Source organism: Lutjanus erythropterus, chromosome 18, assembly GCF_056507025.1.
Source record: "Lutjanus erythropterus isolate fLutEry1 chromosome 18, fLutEry1.hap2, whole genome shotgun sequence".
NCBI classification, from domain to species: Eukaryota; Metazoa; Chordata; class Actinopteri; order Lutjaniformes; family Lutjanidae; genus Lutjanus; species Lutjanus erythropterus.
The window spans coordinates 22,257,140-22,278,934 of NC_139334.1; the positions used below are offsets into that span (position 1 = coordinate 22,257,140).

A 21,795-nucleotide genomic window follows, 5' to 3' on the forward strand; every position below is an offset into this window, starting at 1 on the left:
ACACAAAAACAAACATGAGACTGACAGTAGCATTATGCCTTTTTATGAGGATGTTTTTGGTATTATGAACCACTATTTTAAACATTAAAATAATAATCAGATTTTTGCTGTGTCGTAGTTGGTGAGCACAGTCCCACAGCAGTAAATCTAAAACATACAACTACGATAACAACAAAGCTCAGCTTAAACTTAAACAGTTTTGTCCTTGTCACTCTTGTGTTTGGAAGATACTGAACATACATTTGCACTGAATTTATCTTTAAAACTGAAAACATGTTCTAACATATAATCTCCACACTTAAGTATAAACAATTAATTCAAAGATATTATAACCATATGTGCGGTGGAAAACACAAATTAATGTTTAAAATGAGGGTAATGAAATTGCACGTGAACTGAAATAGTTGATATGACGCAAACAGCCATGTTTCACCATTTTCCCTGCATTAATCTTTATTAAATTAATGAGAAAAGTGAATCCATAAATAGAGTGATACGTTTTCAATTGATATGATAAACTTGATTGACATTTTAATAGAAACAGTGTTACTCTGATAATTAATTGTAGGGGTACAACTAATGATTATTTCAGGCATTATTCCCTCAATTAATCGATTATTAATGGATTAGTGGTTCAGTCCATAAAAGGTCAGAAAATTGTGAAAAATGCTGTTTTCTTAAGTCCAAGATGATGTCCTCAAATGACTTGTTTTGTCCTAAGCACAAAGATATTAAGTGTATTCTCATAAGAAGATTTAAGAATCCAGAAAATACTCGATTATCAAAATAGTAGGTGATTAATATAATAATCGATTAATCACTGCAATTCTAATCATTTGGTCAGTTATTGTCTGCTACTTATTATTCACAACACCCAGCTGACATTTATTGTTGACAGCAGTCCAGCAATCAAGGTTACTGAATTAACTGGCAACTTATATATCATGTCACACATTTATTATTACACACTTGAGGGACAAGGGGTCATTTTCCTTGAATGATGAATGGTGATTGTGTCATAAATAATGACGGTAAAACGGGGAAAATGTTAAAACATGACTATTCTCAATTATATCATAACTGTTTTAATCATCAAAACTGCTTTAAATTGTTCAAAAGACTCGTAATATTTCACATTTTTCATTTCCATTTTGTCCCCTCTTTTCCCATTCATTCTGACCACCTTCATTTTAATCAATTATTATCAATTATACACTTTTTAAATCGCTATTTGTCGAGCTAACAGCTGCTATTAATTAACTGCGAATGAGTCCAATTTACTTGCACGCCATGTTGCTGCAGTACACACTGTCCACCTAACTCAAACATGTCAGTTCATCACCTTCACAAAGTAAGTTATTAATAATAATAAGTTGTCGTTTGAGTGGCCAGAGCTTTGGACTACAAAGCTAGCAAACACCATTAACTGACATTAGCTGTGTTACGTGGCAGCTGCGCCAGATGAGCATCTTAAACTGTAAGTTAGCTTAATGACAGTTAGCTAGCTTTAAGTTCCCACCTAGTCATCGTTAGCTAAGTTAGCTTGCTAACACGCCCCACGCCCATTGACACCGGCTGAAGCTAATGTTAGCTAAAATAAGAGTGCCGACTTCCACCAATCGATCACTGCTTACTAAGTTACTGATTAACTACCGAGACGACAAATGGCTATTACACACGACATAAGGCGTCGCTACACGGCAAACAATAGGTTACTTAACGTCACTTCCATTACTAAAACAAATACTTAAAAGCCCCAGCGCTGAGCTTACCTTGCGTCTTTCTTGAACCAAAGAGAGAAAGTCACCTCGCATGCGTAGAGCTTTTGTACAGGAGGAGCAGAAAGGGCAGGTACGGGCTGCGGTGACGAGGTGCAGCGGGGGGTGGAGGAAGCCTGGGACGGTGCAGTGTCTGTCCGTATGGGACGTCCCAACCGCCACGCACACCTGTACGCAGCCTTTCAGCAAAACTACAGTCTTTGTAAACTTGTAACCCCTCTTAAATGGTAATAACACGGTATGGATATGCCTACAAGACTCAGGTAGGGGAGACTGGGGACTGTTGCAACATCAAGTACTGATACAAGTACTTAATAATGACATTACAGTTGTTATGGTGACTTTTAAAAACATTTTTTTTATTGTCATCAGATGTTCCTCACTTTCTAAATGTAACATGTTGCTGTTTCCCACTGAGAGTGTAAACATAGTTACTATACACAGTACATTTTTGAGTTGTTTGTACTTTTTGGACTTTTTTTTGGTTTGGCTTGATTTGGTTTTCATTCTGTTCTATTTATTTGTAATTTGTTTGTAATTGTAAAATGTGTTTTTGTTTGTTTGTGTGTGTGTGTTTGTGTATGTATGCATACATGTCTGTATGTATGTATATCAGAAAGGGGCAATTTATTTATTTAATTTACTACTACTACTACTACTACTACTATTATTTAGAACCTGTAATCACTTTAACATGTGTAGGTAAATAATAAAAATACATTAATTAACAAGATTATCTACATTGACACAATTTCTAACTTTTCATGATGTCTTCATTATCCATTTGCTCACATTTGAAATCAGACTTAAGATACTTGCCTAAAATCATCATGTGGTTTTAAATTAAGTTTTTAATTTTTGTCCAAACAGAAAGAAAACAGCTAACTTTCATTCACAGTTTTTTTTTTCTCTGTAGGCACTAAAACACACAAAAAAGTTAGTTAAGTAGAAAGACAGAGGGTTTAGCTGTAGCTGAGATTATTTCAAGTACTTGTAATGAGAAATGTCGAAGACAGTTATGAAGATGTAAAATACTGTCTCTCTGTCGAACGGTTCTCATTTTTCCTGCAGATTTCCTGTGTTTCCAGGTGTTTGTCACTGTTTAGCTCAGAGCAAAACTTAGGCGTTTACTGCAAAGAGCACAGCAAACTAGTAATTAGTCTTAAAGTAGTCCTGGAGGGTTGCTGGGGGCTGTTTAAGAGGGACAGAGTCTTTGGGTAAACAGACCTGTCTGCAAACAGAGTAAATTTCCTCTGGTATTGGTTAAACTTTAATCACCCCCTGCCTGCTATATTGGTTCCCTTAAACAGTGCATCCTAACTAGGGTGGATTAAAAAAATGGTTTTCTTAAAGATCCCCTCCAGACATAGAATAAGGTGTATGAAATACTCTGTTTTGGATGATGATGATAAATATATGATCAAAAACTTTTAATTACCTCAACAAAATTATTTAAATTACTTAAACTGTGCATCCCGCATTGAAAAATCCAGAATCTGTTGGCGTTGCTCGAGTAAACCGCTATTAACATCTACTCCTCCTACAATATTATTAATAATTTGTTATGACTCATAAATGGAGATTTGCTCATTCAGCAAACATTCAGCATTAATTTGAACTCTAATTAACATGAAACAGGAAAAGTAAACCAGTTATTCAAATTCCAAGGGCTATAGCATTGCTGACACAGAAGCATGTATTTCAACTTTGCATTTTTCCTTAATCTCTGATGGTCATTTTATGATAAATACAGTCAATATATTGTAGATCTCTTGTTTGAAAGACAGTGGACCATAACTGGCTTCCAAACTAGCAATGCTTGTGCAGACGTGCCTTAAACTCTCATTTAAGGAATGAGTGTGAAAACATCCTGCTTCACTTCTAGCTGCTTTAACCATCCAATCATAACACTGCAACAAAAATTGAGATTTAAACTAAATGTAAGCACCACTTCATATAACGGAAAGCTTTCTTAACTTATTGCTTTTACAGTATGCTGCTTACATGAAAACATTCAAATGTGACTTTTCTCCTTAATTTTTATAATACTAAAAGGACACATGTACATAAAGTCTTGGCATTTGAAATACTGACAAACTGACACCTTTTCACATGCAAACAAATGATCTACGCAAGCGCATAGCTGTCGTTTCAAGCATCCGTGGACGTTTTGAGCTGCTGCAGTTCAGTTGTGTCTGTGGGGCTCTGCTTTTTCCGTCCCTTCTGGAAGACGGCAGCAATCTCCTCGAAAGTTTTGCCCTTGGTCTCAGGGACCCGAAAATAAGTAAACACGGTGAAGCAGAGAAGCAGCGCAGCGAACAGGATGAACACATAACAGTCCAACCAAGCCTGAAAAGAAAAAAAAAAGATAAATAACAAAATGACAGGAGTGTGTCCCAGTCAACCCACATGCAAGCGTATATGTTGCACAAGTTTACAGTACATATGCGTGTCCTTTCTGCCTACCTGTATATATATAAAGGTCATGCCTATGATGAAGTTGCTGGTCCAGTTGCAGCAGCCGGCCAGAGCGATGGCTGCAGGCCGAGGTCCCTGGCTGAACAGTTCAGCAACTATGAACCATGGAATGGGACCAGGACCAATCTCAAAGAAACTCACAAAGAGGAAGATGGCTGACATGCTGACGTAGCTCATCCACGAGAATTCACTCTGGAGGGAAGAGTACACACAGTTTAGTTCAGGGTAGTTTCTTGATTATCTCATGCAGCACTTGATCATTTTAAGTAGAGTACTGAGCTCCCACTTAAGCAGTATGTGTTTGTACTGTTCTTATGTGTGCATCACCAGATTTTATAAATATATTAACTATTACCAACTGAACCATCCAACAGCATGCTCGGAGGTTGGTGAGCTACTCCTGAAGCTCTTTCTTCAGTTGTTTGCTCTTAGATTTCTTGACACGACTGAGGAGATAACTTGGAAAATCTGAAGGCTTGGAGTGAATGAAGCCAGGTTTGATCCTTTTACTTCACACTTCTAAGCATCAGCCTATCTTGCTGAACCACGTCTCTGTCAGAAAGCAGCTATACATTTTTGATATTTTTTGCATCAACAAAAACAGAAATACTGAAAACTTTCAGGAGCAGCAGGGTAGGATTTGATCCCTTGGTTACACATTCATGCTGTACTCCTGACATGCTGCTTAACCATTGAGCTATTTCTCAGATTCACCAAAAACTTTTTTGTTGTTCACACTAGTAAAATAAAATCATAGGGAATTTTCCAAAGTGAGGTATGAGGATTTGATCTTTTTTTTTTTTCAGGTAATCCCAGATCTAGTTCAATCAAGGACTGGTTCTTATTACATAAGAAGTAGAAAACACTCTCTACGTTACTTAATGCTGCATAACAGACGTTAAAAAAAGCAGGTGTTTTATAGCAGGACTACATTTTTTTCACTGTACAAACTTAAGTCTCACTATCAAGACTCTTTTCTGGTTTGCTTTGATCTGTAGGAACAATTGGCATGATGTCTTTTACTCAGTAACCTCAGATGTACATGTATTGACTGGTTTGGCACTTTTACGGTGCTCATTTTCATTTTCACCCCACGACAGGATATGTTTCATACCCCTGAGAAGAACAGATGGAGGGAACATTGGATACATCTCAGTTCTCCATCTCCTCCATCTTGCAGGCTGTCGCAAAGCTCATTAGGGAGGGAACTGACTTCTTCATGTTTTTCAGAAGTTGGGTAGGACTCATCCCCCCTGGGATCAATGCCCAAGGTCTCAAGTGCAACTTGTCTCAAGTGTAACTTTAAACAGCTATGAGGACATTTCATATTGTGTTGATTTTAGAGGCCCCAGTGGGAAAAAAGCAGCATCATTTCAGGTCGTATAAAGGCATCAGTGTTAAACTGAGACTGTTTCATAACTAGTTAAAAACTTCTTATGCATGGATAAGTACAAAACTGCTCACAAAAATAGAAAGTTGTTAGACATAATGACAGCTGAGCTTTACTCTGTCTGCTGATGAAGAAAAAAAGTGGTAAGTGGAACTTGAGTTAAGTTTTTTTTTTGTCTGTGCAAAAACTGAAGTTCCCAAGGTTGTGACTGAACTTTCATACTCTTATTGACAATTTATATAAAATATTTGATGAATATGAGGCTGACAAACATGGCAAACAACTCAGTGACTTGATACAGGTGGTAAAGAACAATGGAAATTTCACTAAGAGCTATCAAAGTGTTTGCTTGAGGTTCTTGAAGATGTTTCACCTTTCATTTGAAAGGTTTATTCAGTTCTATCTTTCTGATATTTAACCTCTTGTGGGTCATTAACACCTTCTTCACGGACAACAAGGAAAACATTTGCAGGCTGGAAAAATAAACAATGAAAGTTCAGTTAAAGTTGCAGACAGAGTAAAGTTCTGATGATCTGATTGAACAAACCTGGAATCTGAGGCCCACGGTCATTGCAATTGCACAACAACACATCCCTCCCAGACCAGCCAGAGTCAGAGTGCGCCTGCCAGCCTTGTCCACCAGTGCAACCTAGAACATGACGTACACAGTTTATCTTTGTGTGTTGAAGGAATAAGAAAACATTGGTGCATGCACGTTCATGGTTTATGTGTCCGCACATGTCTGTGTATTTTGCATCTGTATGCATATAAATGTAGCCACTTACAGACACCATAGTGAAGACTGTGTTGATGGCTCCGACTCCTATAGTGGCGTAGACTGGCTGACCGACACCGGCCCGATCAAAGATAGCCGTGGAGTAATAAAAGATCTTCAGGGGAAAAAAAAACAAGTAGTTTAGGAAGAAGGTTTTGGAATGACAGTAAAAGTTTGAATATGTGGAATTTTTGAATATGGAATGAATGTATTCTCAAGATTTCATTCAGTATTCTCACATTTCTATCCATATATACAAACTTTCCTTCTATATACGTGCATATAGGTCTACATGTAAAGAAAATTTACCAGCTTTCTTTTAATAAGGAACATTTAGCAATTTCTGACCATTTCTGACAATGAAACCATGACTTTCCTGTCATTTAACCACCAAAATCCCTATAGTTTTGTTTAAAGTCTGTAAACTGAATGACAGACAGAAAAATAAACAGTGGAAATGAATTTGCCACTCACCGCATTGATTCCAGAGAACTGCTGGGAGAGGTGCATCATGAGGGCAACCACCAGCTGCTGTCTGTACTGAGAGGAGCAGATCTTGGGGAGAATACAAAACAGAGAACAGACGATTGTCACTGCAAAGGTTTTCTAAAGCACATGATTGCAATGCACGTAAGTCTTTGTTTAACTTCCGACCAGATGTTGAGTGCATGTCTTTCTTCTGCTTTGTTTGAAATTATTAGAATATGCTAATTAGAATATGATGGCTAAAGCAAATTCAAACAAAGTCAGAGTTGTTTTTATTATGCATGAAGCAAGTATTTCAACATGTTTCCTCATTGCGGTGTTTCATATGAAGTCGGTAATCTTTAAAACTGAACATGTACATTTAGGAAAGCTGAGATCTGGAGCTCACACTTACAGTGAGAGCTTTTAATAAGATGGAGCAACTAATATTTCAACATAAAGCATTTCTTCATGAGAGTCACTCTGATGTCATAATGTTTCTGCACCGCTCTAAAAGCTCTTAGTATGTCCTAATCCTCGGTTGGCTTGTTTTTTGAGATAATAGCTTTAAATAGGCTTTTACATTACTATTATTTAAGATGAATTTTGAGAGAGAGATGAATTTTAGGTAATATGGTTCAAGTGACCCACTTCCTATATTGAGACGTACCAGTGAAAGGATAGAGACCCTGGGCTCCCTGTCTGCCTGATCCTTCTCTCTCCTCATCTCTTCCAGATCAGGAGTTGGATCATACACACCCTTTAAACGAAGCAAACCTGCAATGAAACAAATAGGCAAATATAAAGCTACATCCACTGGTTAGCTTAGCATAGCTTCAAGACCGCAAACAGAGGGAAACAGTTTGGCTCTCTCCAAATGTAATAAATTCGCCTATCAGCATCTCTAAAGTTCACTTATCAATATGTGATATCTTGTACCACAATATATCTTACTTTTTTAGTCTGTAGAAAATCTGTCAGTCTACTGGTATTTTCTTGACTGCCAACAATTCTGGTGCATACAACTTAACATTTTTTTACAGTTTGTTTTGTCAACAAATCAAGCAAATGAGGTATGACATGTTAAATGTTGAGCTTTAGAGGTTTGGACAGGGCCAGGCCTGCTGTTCGCCCATTTCCAACCATGTAATAAGTTACACTAACTAGCTAAATGTGTCAGACATGAGAGCTATAGATCTTCTCATCTTACTGTGCAAGAATACAAATAAGGGCATTTGCCAAATTGTTGAACTACTCCTTTAAAGTATCGTGAGTAGCCTGTAAACTGTAATACCAGAGCACAAGAGAGGAAAAGAAAGATGTAGAGAGTTGCTGTGTGAAATTCTTACTCTTTCGAGCCTCTTGCTCCTTTCCCAGTAGGATGTAAAGGTACCGTGGACTCTCGGGGCACAGAGGCAGCAGGAAGGACTGTAATACTGCCGGAGCTCCAGACAGACCGAGCAACAGGGGCCACATGTCATCATTACCAAGTATGAAGTCCAAGCCTATTACCTACATCCACACACAAATGGTTTAGGTTATGTGTTCAGTATGTTAACAAGCAAAGATGCTGCTGCTGCTGCTGTGTGTGTGTGTGTGTGTGTGTGTGTGTGTGTGTGTGTGTGTGTGTGTGTGTGTGTGTGTGTGTGTGTGCGTGCCTCACCTGGCTGATTAGGATGCCTGTGACAATGGCCAGCTGGTGTAATGTTCCCAGAGCTCCTCTGTACGCCTTGGGTGCAATCTCTCCAATGTACATAGGCACAAGCCCAGATGTCAAGCCTGAAACACACACACTCTTAATTTTCTCTAAAATATTTATTAAGTATCTTTCGATCATGAAGGGGAATATTCTTACACACTCAACAGAAATATAAACACAAGACTTTTGTTTTTGCTGCCATTTTTCATCAATTCAAATTTGAATAATCAAAGATTTCTTCTATGCACACAGAAAGAGTTTCTTGCAACTTTTCCTCTGAAATATGTTAAAAATCCACGTTAGAGTAAGTATTTATTTTTCTGACAACTTTTTACTTTTACTCCCTGCATTTGAGCACAAATACCTGTACTTTCTATTCCGTACATTTTTATAACAGGGTTGTTACGTGAGTTTTGGTGTATTTGAGTAAAGTTATTGATTATTTTTAGTTTGCATTATAGCTCACCACCTTCCCAACATCTAGACTGATTTCAACCTAAATGGATGAGAAAATAACATATGGAAAAAAGATTCCTCAGTGTATCTATCAGTGCGTATCACATACAAAGACATAACAAGATGAAACAAATGTAACAAGACAAAAATGATGTAAAAGATGCACCAAGACAAAAGCGACATAAGACATAACTAAACCAAAAAGACATAACAAACATTAACAAGATAAAAAGCATAACAAAACAAAAATGACGTTAAGAGACAAAAAACGATGCAACAAGATGTAAATGACTTAAAGAGCCAAGAACAAAAGAAGACAACAACAAGACAAAAGACATGACAGACACAACAACACAAAGATGTATCAAGACAAGAACAACATAAAAAAAAAAGTAACAAGACGATGAAATAACATGTTAAAGAAGTAACAAGACGGAACAGACAGGCCTGTCTGTCTCAACTTAACAATGAAAAAAAGTGATGTTCTGTTATCTTTGCACAGAAACAAACAAGGTCCTTCAGAGGACTACTTCACTTTTATTTGAGTAAATCTGTTGAATCAGTTCCTCTATTTTTACCAGAGTTCCTATTTGTACAACAATATTTAAGAGAAATAAACCTTTTCTGTGCACTGAAAAAGCCTTAGATATTTTTACTTCAACTCATGACAAATGATGGCAAAAACGAAAGTGTTGCATTTCATTTTTCTGTTTAGTAAAACCCATAAACATGGGTGCTACATTATGTGAGTATTAAAGGTTATAATGCGTTATAGTGCTTTACGTTACCACAGTAAAAGCCCATGACAGCGCGGCCTGCGATGACCATGATGTGAGGTTTCCACATTCTGCAAAGACCCATCAGCAGTCCAGCAGCTACAGCAAGAATATTGACCATCAACATGCCCTTCACCCTGTAAGACAAAGAGACAGAAAGGTGGATGATGGATAAGGGAATGTGTACAATGGCTTTACTCCATATCGATCCTGGATTAACTTTGTAACGTTTGCCTCCATCTCCGCTCTCCATACGCCATCATTTTCCTCAGGTGTTTCTTTTTCCGCCAGACTTTTCATTATTTTGTCCTCCCTTTCTTACCTTCCTCTCAGGTCTCCCACAAATCCCACCAGGAAGGAGGAGACCATGCCACCGATGGAGAAGATCGCCACCGACAACGACCAGTATACGACCACGGCAGGGTGTTGTCCTGCTTCAGAGAACTCTTCTTCTTCTGTGCTGTTTTCCGACAGGACAGCGGCCCTTTCTGTCCACACCCCGAGGGACCGTCCATAATGCTTTTCAATGACCTGTGACACAGACACGTTTATGCTTCATCAAGAGGTAGAATCACGGCCACTGACATATAATATTATAGACGCTGCACTGGCCCATTGCTGAAATGCATCAACCTCACATCAAGACTGACCTGTGAACAGAGGAGCTGCGTTTTTTTTCCCCAAATTTTCATTTTCATAACTTTCTCCACACAGATCATGAAACCTTGAACATAAAAACGACTCACTGAAATCCGTTGGGAAATGTGAACATTTAGCTTTTTGTCTGCAAACCGCAGCTCCTCCATTTACATATATTTGATCACAGACCAGTCTTGACAGGACCGATATGGCAGCGATGCTGACATGCGATCAGAAGGCTAATGCGGCGTCTACGTATATATGTCTTTGATCACAGTTGCAACCTTACATTTAAATAGAGAACATGTCAGTTAAAGAGAAAAATCTTTCAGCTACATTTTGATCATGGAAAGATGCTTCTGACAGTGAGTTTAGTTTTGTGTCTAATTTTAGTAAAGTAACATATTTCCATCTTGTTTAGTGTCCTGCTCTGACTGCACAGTGACTTACAGTGTTCACCATTTAATCCACAGACCAAAGGCTGCAGTGAGTATGTCAGTGTTCTTACCACATAGTATCTGACAGCGGTCAGAGATAAGGCCTTCCTTCAGGAGGACGCTTCTTTACCCTATGACCCTTTGCTCTATATGGCAAACATAGCAGGTTTCTGCGTCTGCTTAGTTGGGTGCAAAGGTGACAAAAGTGCACGCATTCACACAGAAGTACAGATACTTGTTTTAAGAAACACTCGTAAGCAAAAGTCAAAAAAGTGCAGTCTTAACAAAAGTACCAGATTTTTGTGTGCAAAGCTAACTGACCCTTGAAAGATGACATACTTCAGGTCTAACTATGTCTTTCTTCTCATGTTAGAAATTCCCACATCTCTATATGACGACCAAAATCTTTTGTTCAGCCTCAGCAGAAGCTGGTTCTCAAAGTTCTTGTATCAAGTCGTGCCCTTTCAGGTCTGAAAATCATTCCTGCCCTGCAAAAAAGTCTCTAGCTTCACTAGATGCCTTCTTTCTGTGATCGAGCCTCTCTCTTTATATTTTGCCTCTTTTATGCCATTTTTGTCTTGTTACAGCTGTCTTGCTCATGCGTGATGTGCACTGATGGATACACCAAGGAATCATCTTGATGTTGAGAAGGCAGTGTGCAATCGCGCAAAATAGTACAGATATTTGTGTTATAATGTAGGTGGTAAAAGTAAAGCTATTTCTACTTTGTTCCATCCCACCTCTGGTTAATAGGCACCTGTCACACCTACATTTGGACTTTGCCAATGACTGAGCTATCTTTGCCACCAACTATCACAACATACAAGATAAGGCAGACAAGCTTGATATATTTGCCAAAAAAACAAGCTGTTGTACATTAATACACCTAAAGGTGAGCCACATGAGTTTGTGGAGGACTTCCCTTATTTAGGCATCCTTATTAGCAAGGACAGGAGGAGACAGAGGAACATCACGACCAGATTGGGGAATGTCCGAGAACAGGTAAAAAATTAAGGGAGCTCATTGTGGCTCAGTGTTTTTTGTTTTTTGTTTTTTATCTGGTAGATTCTTGTTCTCAAATTGCCCTCTTCCATACACATGTGCTGGCTTGTTTCCATGACAACAACATCATGACAAATTCAGCTGAATTCATACAGCATGACCAGTCATGGCTCAGATGTACATCTGCTTTCTGTCCTGAACAATGTCCAGAAGTGGTCTGAGCACAAATTGGCCAAACAATCTGGGACAGACATGACTGTCAACAGAAATGGAAGCGCGTCTCTTGTCTGCCAGAACCTCCACTCCAAGTTTTGAGATGTAATCCACACTGGGGCCAATGAAGGTTGGCCTGATAACCAATGCTGGTCCGTATATTAAAGATAAATTCTGCAGGGAGAGTAAAAGAGTGCAGTGCCACCTGAACAGAACTGGACGGGAGGATGTCCTCATCAAAGAGCTCCGTGGTGAGCATAATGTTGTCCTGTGGCTGGGAATTAAATTGCGCTTTGCTCTTCCAGCAGCTCGCAGCAGAGAGACATTGGCATGAGGTACATTCTGACTTGTCTACCACTCCACAGGACGTGTCTTTGATGGAGACGCACTCAAAATGCTACTCCTCGCAGACCAGAGAGTTTCAGACAGTTTGCAAAGTTTCAGATGAAACAATTCTCAGACGGCTACACAAGAAAACTTGGAAAAAGTTTGGGTAAAAGTTATTTCCTCTAGACATTGAGAAAAGGTAAGTCTAGCCTGTTCTTTGTTCTCTCAGAGTCTTATGTTGTCTCCAGTGCTGCAGGAAAGTTTATACAGAGAACTAACACTTTTGGCAAATTGACATAATGTGGAATAAGCTCTGTCAAAATTTCTGATTTGCATGCAAATATTAGTATGCTAAGGCAATTAGTTTGCCCAGTAAGGGAGCAAAGGCTGTGATGAAGTTGATCCTACCTTCTGGGGTGCATTGATGACTCCAAGACTGTAGCCGTACTGCAGGGAGCCGAGAACTGCTGTGAACACAGCCAGGGCCAGTGTACCTGTTAGCTGCTGCAGGAGTGAACAATACCCATTCAGATAAGGACACACACACACATGAATGCATGAGCAAACAGTTTAACATGCACACAAGAAAGACCACGAGAGTACATGATCACTCAGCTTTACTTGTTTAGTGCACGGTCACAAATAAAAGTGGACATAAAATGCAGGAAAAATGACTTAATCCACATGATTGATGGATTTATTACTGCTTTTTGCACCATCTCTGACAATCATGAGAATGTTCACACACAAAAATTACAAAAGTTACAGAAAAGCGCTTAAATGAAACATTTTGCACGTGCTACAAATACATTTAAATGGCATCTGTGTTGTGGTGGACACTTCAGAATTCAATCCACGACAGTCTCTTTCAGCAAACAGTCACAGGCAATAAAAAGCTGGTCATTTCTTTCGTTTTGAGTGGTCAGTGCCACCCCCTGATGTCATCAACACAGGGACCAGCCACCTGTTTGCCAGTGTTGCCTAAATGATTTAGAATGTATGACTATTTTATGAGGCACATTTAAGGAAAGTATTTGTTGAGAATTGTCCTACCTTCCCCGACTCCATGATGGTCCAGAGTGTCAGCCAGGAGGGTAATGATCAATGAGAGCTGCAGCCTGATCACGCCGTGAACACTCACCAAACACATACATGGATACACACACACACACAGACACACACACACATACGCACCCTCACCTACAGTTCTGACAGAAAGCTTACACATTAATGAATGGTGGTCTTATTTATTCTCACAGGAAAGCAATAAAATATTAATCATGGTGACAATGAGACAGTCTGGAATCTAATGTGGAAAATAGATCTTATTTGTTGTGTTTCACACTGGAAGATTATGGACAACTGCTTATTATAATTAATAACTGAATCCAAAAATTAATGCCAAATAGCACACTGCTTATATTTAAAGTGTCTTGGATGGTAATAATGACAATTTGGACCCTAATCTCTCTCTCTGTCTCTATCTCTCTCACAAACATGCTGTTAATAATATACTTGATCAGTGGACAAAGTCTGAGGTCACTGATAGAAATGTGCACACTTGCAAAAAAAAAAAAAAAAAAGACAAGCTTTCACACAAACACATCCATATCAAGAGGAGTGCACTCCAAAGACTGCAGATCTCCACCAGGCAACAGACATTGAAGCACCTACTGCAATGCAACCAGCTGAGACTTGCATTTTTTTTTTTTTTTTTTTTTTTTATAGTACAGTAAAGTATTTTCTTTAACTTGAGCGTTGCAGTCTAGTACAGTCTCAGTTTTCTTTGAGATGCACAGAATAATGTAATGGTATTGTAACAGAGTGTTCTGGGTTCACCAAAACTTAATAAGGAAACAATTAATAGGACAATTAAATCCAAATTTCTCATTTATTTAGAGCATGTTGTTATTTATTTAGAACATCACAAGCAAACAGGTGGCTTTACAACAGTATAATTGATATTGAAATCTAAATTTTTGGAGAAATATTTTTTATGTTGGTTGGAGCCTGCAGGTCCCAGTGGAAGTTGCAGCTCTTAGGTTAATGTTTTGGCACAGAGCTGATTAGATTCAAGTCTGTATTTCCTTCCTTGTACGACATCTTTTCAACCTTTTCCTTTTCAGTATTGCAACCCGCTTCTGGCACTGTGCAGCGTGTACAGTTGCACAGCTGCACCACACCAGACCTCCTGGAAAGAAGAAATCCTGTTTCTTAAGGAAAGTTTTGAGCATTTTGTAAAATAAGCCAAGTTTAACATAAAAATGTTGCATTGTACTTATTATTTGGTTACTTTCAGTCTTTACAAGTCACCAAAACACAGGGGAAAAAAAGTCTCTGAAATACAAATTTTTGGTTTCGAAAGTTTTGAGACTAGGTGAGCCTTTTTTTAGTTGTTGATGTCTTGCAGCCCCTACCGACTAGTTAAGAGGAGCGAGGAGTCAGCAGCTGGTATGAAACAGAGAACTGTGAATCACCACAACAACCACAAGAGGTCCTTGAGCATACAGTCATAAATGTGCACAAAAGTATTTGGCTGATGGGTCCAGTAGTATTTGGCATGATAAAAAAAAAAACACACAAACAACTCCAGAAGCATAATGCTCTAGTTTCATTTATTTCTCTCTTACAGCTTCTCTTTTACAAAACAAATAAATCCCAAAACAGGACATTAGTAATGCTCTTTCAAAATAAAGAAAACAAGAAATAATAAACAGAATAAAGAATACAGTGGTTTCGTCTTTGAAAGGAGAGTCCTCAGTGTAATGACCATCAGCATTTTCCAACGGGAAGAGTGAGTTCAACAATGGACAAACATAGTAAATAATGCCCCCATTCACGCTTGCTCATTAATCACACACACAGATGCATGCGTGCACACACAGGGAAGACAGTGGTTTCTTCAGCTCGGCTCTTTATTGCTAAAATGTTAGCCTGCTCCCCCTAAAAGAGACCAGTGAACCTAACTTACAGCTGCCGCACAGGAACAGCTAGTGTGTGGATGTGTAAAAAAAAGTCCTTAAAAATATAACTGAAACAGAAAAAAAACTTGATTCAAATAATCAGTACGTCACTGGAATGAGTTGTTTTTGTTAACCATAGGCTAACATACTGCCAAACCTGCAGTATATCCACCAGAAAAAAAGACTAATCTGCATTACAGTGCTCTCCAACGTGGATGATTATGCACGAAATAGTCCACCCTCAATAGTGTCAGAAATTCAAAACAGTATGTAATGATTGAGCTGTACTAAATATTTAGAAAAAAATGGCAAGGTTCAGTTACTCCTTTCAAAGAATAAATCAAATCTTAAATTTGTTAATGTACATCTCCATTAGAAGAGACAGATAACATCAGCAATGTGTTAAAGTTAGATAATAACACACACAAAAAAGAAAACGGTGTAAAGTAACCAAATAGGCAACAATAATAATAATAATAAAATTATTAATCAGAAACGTGAGCGATAATCTTTTGGCCTCCATTTTTGTTTTGCTTACATCATGCTAGGCACTGTACAAACAGGTAGGAGCCAAAATCAGAAGAACCAATCAGGGAGGAGGAGCATGATTCAAAAAGGACACCACAGCTTTCAACAATGAGTGCTTTCACATGCACACAGTATTCGGGATAGTAGCTCTTATCCTGTCGAGGCTGAACTCAGGATGAACAGGTGCAGCAGCCAATAATGTGATAACTACTGTTGATGTAATTATTGCCGAGAAGGTAATAATTTTTCCATTATTAAATGTAATAGAAGTCAATAATGTAATAACTGGCAAATGATGTAATAAAAGTTCTGAACCAGAACTGGGTAAAAAAACAAAAAAAACAAAATCACTAATCCTGACACTTGAATCTCAGTCCTAATTCTGAGTAACTTGTCAATAAACCGCCAACTGTACTGTAAAAAATAAGTTGAGAAAATTCAGAATTTTAAGGCAACTGTCTTCACTAAATTAAGTTTTGAAACAAACTAATAAAGAAGGTTTGTTGGCCAATAATCTTTCATTGAGATCATTTACTTTTCTTTTTCAGATAAATTAGAATCTTTGATTTTTAGAAACAATCTGCATTTCAGAAATTGTTGACTAAATGCATTAACGTCAAGAGAGGTTACTGATTTAATAATTTCAGCTGCAGACATTTACCCAAATAATGTTGTTTCTTAAACTCAAAGATTCAAGTTTTCCTGAAGAAGACAAATACTGTAAGCGACGAGCCTTTTATATTCTTCATGGGGATGTTCATTATTATAAGAATGTCATAATGGAAACTTTTAAAAAAGCTAATGACAGAGTGTTTATATACCAAGTCAAGAAGACAAATTGATCAATACGCAAAAAAAAAAAAATTGAGAGAAAGAAAAAGAAACTTGACTTGATCAATCAGATTATACAATGAAAATTACTAGGTGGGTTGCCCATAAAATCCAGTTAATGTGATAAGCGGTCAATAATGTAATAAATGATTACAGAATGCCAAAAAAGTTATTACCTTATATGAGCCAGTTATTATTATCATTATAGACTTTTATTACATTAAAAACAGATAAATGATTATGTTATTGGCAGTTATTACATTAATGGTAGTTATTAGATGTGCAGAGAGACATTTTTATTTGTATTTGTATTTGTTCAACCAACAAAATGATGATTTGGATAGAAGACCAGAACTGGGCGCGCTTCACACCAGAAGTCACATTAAATCGGGCAAATGTTGCATTTTCTCATACAAGTATAAAAAAATATCCTTCAGCTGAGGAGAAAAATCTTGATGCATTAAATCATTGACTGATTAAAACAGATGCAACCTTTTTTTTTTTTTTTTTAACTATGCCAAAGTTATCATGGCACTGATGTTTTCTGAATAATGATGAGCAATATTCAGATAGACGTCGCGCTGTTTGTGCTTCCTGGATGAAATATTCGGATTCGGGTGCATCCCTAGTAGTTATTTCATTACTGGATGCTACAGCTGTTCACATGCTTATTCATGGCTGTATTCATGAATAGCAAAAAAACACTACTGTGTCAAAGGAAACGGAAACGTACTCCAAAACAATCAACCAACCTAATATTGCCTATCTTTAAATGCATGGTGTTCAAATACACCAACTCATAAACTCCGTACTAAGAAGATATCATAAATCTGCATGTAAACACACTCAATGTTGCTTTGATCGCATTAAAAGTTCACACACAGAGACTTGAGTTACTTGACTCTTTTTCTGGACATTGATTTCGATATCCCACTTTGATTCGAAAGTGATTTGAAATGGGACTCATGTCAAACACACACGCGCGCACACACACACACACTAACACACACTCCTGATTTCAGAGACACAGATGTGCTGTACATTTCATCAAGCTTCAAAGACTGACTGACGCAGCCACAGAAAAAAAAAAGAAAAAGAAGAGAAATAAACAGAATGACGCTCTCGTTGTTCGTTTAATGTTACAGTATATCTGATGCAGCACCTTCAGAGTTTAAAGACGGAAAAGTGAAAAAACAGTGTGATGATCATGACAGGAGGAGGAGGAGAAAAAAACAGAAGACAGAATGGACCAGTGATTTCATTTTAAAGGGACACAGACATCATTGTTGCATACTGTTAAAAACCCGCCGCCTATGACGGCGGAGTCTCGCCGCATCTCTATCAGAGAGACATGCGATCGAACATTAAATCACAATTCAGTTTACTCAAGAGCCCAAAAAGATGGCAGGAGGAGGAGGGAGGAAGCGGAGGAGGAGGAGGAGGAGCGACAGAGGAGAAAGAAAATCAATCAGGCTGTCCGCTTTCACCGCCGACATCCAGAATGGATTTGTGATCCCTCGGCTGCCCTCCCTGCGCTGTCATATTCGGAAGTATCTATTTAAATTGATATTAAATCTTATTCATCTGTTCTCCAACCTCTGAGGTGCAGTTCTGTCGGAGTGAGCAACACACGCGGCAGATGGGAAGTGAGGAAAAATGGAAGACGTGGGTGTCAAAGGATAGAAAAAGTGAGATCTACCGGGAAGGAGGGCATGAAAAGGAAGTAGAAGAGACAGACAGGCGAGTGGAAGGTGGATTTCTACAGTTACTTGAATGCACTGGTCCGTTTGGAGACAATAGGACAGACACAACAGAGAAAAGTAGGAATATTTGGAAAGTCAGTGGCACCAGTTTGCCAGTCAGTTGAGTAACGATGGCTTCTGCATGACCCGACATAATCTAGGGTAACACTTCTCTTTATTTAGAACAGGTCTTTGTTGTTTTTCTCTACGGTAACTTTTGTTTTTTGTTTTTTTTTCTACACCTTTTTTAGTCTCTCGGGTGTTAAAAGAGTTCAACTTGTGGCCTCTCGGTCAATCGGGTTACGTTTGCGGGATCGCCCCGGGTGGGTCGCCGGGCCGGGCCAATGGGAGAGCGAGGCAGAGCGGATGGCGGGAGGAGCGATCACCAGTTCATCATGGAGTTTCTGTTGAGGGTCATGAAGAAAACTTGGCTGCTACCTCCCGAACGCACCGATGCGAAGAATACCTGCAGAAAGAGAATAGTTTCAGATCTCATTTCTAAATCATTTCTCAAAAACTACAGGACACACATAATTATTTATGCAAAATGTTTTTTTGTAAGTAAATCATAACAGTTTTGTCCCTTAAAGCTACTTTTGGAGCCTGCTTTGGACAAAAGCAGGGCTTTTGTAGCATCTTTAAGGCCATTTTTTTCATGCATTCAAATGTATAAATGGTTGAGTGATATAGGTTTTTCAGTGGCCAGCGCTGATATTTACAGAGCAGGGCGGCCGATGATCGATATAAGGCTCATGTAGATTTCAGAAGGTGATTTATATTTAAGGGACAGCAGGTTAGCACATAAGAAGCAACTTCAATCAACTGCATTATTCTATATAAGGTAATATATATTTAACAATACCCAGTAAAGGTTAGATTAGGTTTGTTGTCATTTAGGATGGAGAAACATTCTGGAAATAGGATGGTGACTGTGGAGATTTTGGCAAACATTTGTAGCAGGATACATGAGAGTTAAAGTACAAAGCTTGAAACAAACTTTTTCACCATGTTCCTGGAACTCACAGGGGTGAAGACTACCTTTGCCTGAAGATGCAGATCAGCTGATGCAGATTGTCTCAAAATGCCAGACAATCCGCCCGATCAATCGGTCTATCACTGGACCAAAGCAGGTCGGGTATTTTTCTAAATATTATGTTACTGCACTTCAGTCATTTTAAGGCAACAGATAAGAATGACTGGGATTTTTTTTTTTTTTACCTTGTCGTTCCGCTCACACAGGAATTTGAGTCTCTGGGCTCTCTTGTGCATAAAGACTCCATCCAGATGACCTGTCTCCACAGAGCGGATCTCTATGGCTTTCTCACCCCAGCCCATAATCTGATTAGAATGGATATAGGCTGGAAAACACAAAATACGAATAAACATATATTATTAGAACATCCCATAACCCAGAGCATCCAAATGCACAATGCAGAATTAGGCACCTGTCTAAGTAGTGGTTGCTCAAAAACTGTAATACCCCTGTCTGCCACATGATGGCAGTAACATACAACAAAATAAGTGTGATTTTTCTACTGACAATACATACATGTACACATTCCTTTGTTGGACTTTCTAGCTCTTGATTGCCTTCTTTTTCTTTCCCTCCCTGTGCCTTACTTTTCTGTAAACATTCACTATTGATTAGGGCTAAACAATATGGCTAGATAGACTGATCATTTTTGCGTCACAATTTTTATTTTCACTAAAAAACACTATTAAATCATGATGATGTAGTATTTGATGGAGTGTGTGCCAAATAAACATGTTGTCACAGCTTCTCTGAATTGAATACTGCGCTTGCCATGTTGCAATTTGTTTCGATTAATCGTGCAGCCCTATTATCGATCGTCTACATCCATTTTCCATGTTTCTCAAACATTCTCCCCTCTCCCTCCTCTTTCTTGTTTTTGCAGCGGCTCTGCCTTCCTGTGAAAGCAGATATTAATGACTTTTTGAACATAATTAAACTTTAAATGAACCCCCATGAGTTCAGTGCTCAGGGAGATCTCAAGACTTTTGATCTGAAGCTGCAACACACACATGCACAGGCGCTGAAATTGGTGCTAGCATATATCAGCGAAGTTATTAAAATCCCTTAACTTCAAGTTTGGTGTTTCTCTATGATGTTTTAATGACTACAGTGATGATAAAAATCCATGTTAATCAACTAAACACACATAAATACACACATGGGTGGGACATACCAACAGAGGTAGGCATCTCTCCCCACTGTAGCACCACGTCCTTGGTGATTCGACCATAGGTGTTGACGTAGACGCCCTCGTCCTCGTAACACAGCAGCATCTCCATCCCATCAGTCTTAGGCAGCACCACAATGGCGTGAGGCGTCACCTGGCTCTGGATCTATCGCAGATACACACACATGCAAACATCCCAGAGGCTTTAATTAAATCTGTCAAATTTAATCGTAATCTACATTAGATTAAAACATTTACAGAGGTTTCATCGTGGGCATCTAATGCAGTAGAATTTGGCCGGCTCTGTGGCATTTTGTTGGACCGGCCCGCCTTCTGTAATCCTCTAAAGAGCAAGTTTGTGGACGCTGACAAGGCTGCCAAATATCAGGAGCATCATCCAGTGCATCAAAAGGCTCAGACTTTGGCTTGTTGTCTTGGAAGCCTTCTTGTTCTGTGTAATAAACCATAGCACTTTTCTCTGACCTTAATGGACAGAAACAGCATCAGAAGGGTTGGGAACGGTGACACACACACACAGACGTAGCTTGAATCTGTGCACTTTACCTTTAAGTGTAGCCCATAGATCAAAGCCATTATTTGTGCCTGCAGGCTCTCAAAACTACACTTGGGGAGCACAACGAGGGGTCATATCAGTAAAACAAGTGAGTGATGAGGTAATGAAAAAACTCATCTTAACCCATGAGAAACTGCGTTCACACACACGCAACATGGTAGACACTTACTGCCACATTTCTACTTCTTCTGACCACATTAAGGAAGCAATTTACAGATTGTATCAGATATAAAAACAGCAGCACTCTGACCTCACAAACCATTCTGAGCACATTGTCACTGTGGTGAGAGTCAAGTGCAGTTGTGCGTTATAAACATCTGACAGCAATGCATTGAATATATTCTAATTATTCTAATAAATATGTGGTCTTAAAGGCGCAGTGCAGATTATTTGAAGGGCGGTTGTGCCTATTGTAAAAGCCAATTGGCTGGTTAGGAGAAGCAGAGAGGAGTAAAGTAGCTAAGCAATGTACCACTGTGGACAGGGTCAGCAACAAAATGTTATTTAGTCACTTAAAAAAA

The 21,795-nt window shown here is 38.6% G+C and overlaps 2 protein-coding genes across 8 annotated transcripts in view; both read right to left on the bottom strand.

Moving 5' to 3' along the window:
• Positions 1–3,418: 3,418 nt before the first annotated feature.
• Positions 3,419–13,549, bottom strand: slc2a2 (solute carrier family 2 member 2). The gene is made up of 12 exons (XM_084741920.1): positions 13,489–13,549; positions 12,844–12,939; positions 10,140–10,348; positions 9,830–9,954; positions 8,550–8,665; positions 8,236–8,398; positions 7,557–7,663; positions 6,896–6,976; positions 6,432–6,536; positions 6,194–6,295; positions 4,245–4,448; positions 3,419–4,127 (listed from the first exon to the last, which is right to left on the bottom strand). Exons 1-12 carry the CDS (start codon positions 13,501–13,503, stop codon positions 3,930–3,932), a joined length of 1,521 nt encoding a protein of 506 aa, XP_084598046.1. The 5' UTR covers positions 13,504–13,549; the 3' UTR covers positions 3,419–3,929.
• A 1,484-nt stretch (positions 13,550–15,033) lies between these two features.
• Positions 15,034–21,795, bottom strand: part of tnika (TRAF2 and NCK interacting kinase a) — a 97,575-nt gene continuing 90,813 nt past the window's right edge. For all 7 annotated transcript variants that reach the window (XM_084741917.1, XM_084741913.1, XM_084741919.1 and 4 more), the window contains 3 exons: positions 20,707–20,866; positions 19,718–19,857; positions 15,034–18,965 (listed from right to left, as the gene is read on the bottom strand). In XM_084741917.1, the coding sequence (XP_084598043.1) occupies positions 18,882–18,965; positions 19,718–19,857; positions 20,707–20,866 (384 nt within the window). In that variant the 3' untranslated portion in view covers positions 15,034–18,881. The remainder of the gene's footprint in view (positions 18,966–19,717; positions 19,858–20,706; positions 20,867–21,795) is intronic.

Excerpts from the sequence above, each read along its gene's own strand:
- slc2a2 (XM_084741920.1), bottom strand. Across the intron at positions 8,666-9,829 it reads TGTCATGGGCTTTTACTGTG|GCTTGACATCTGGGCTTGTG; the intron begins GTAACGTAAAGC and ends TGTGTGTTTCAG. Across the intron at positions 7,664-8,235 it reads GGAGCAAGAGGCTCGAAAGA|GTTTGCTTCGTTTAAAGGGT; the intron begins GTAAGAATTTCA and ends GTTTCATTGCAG.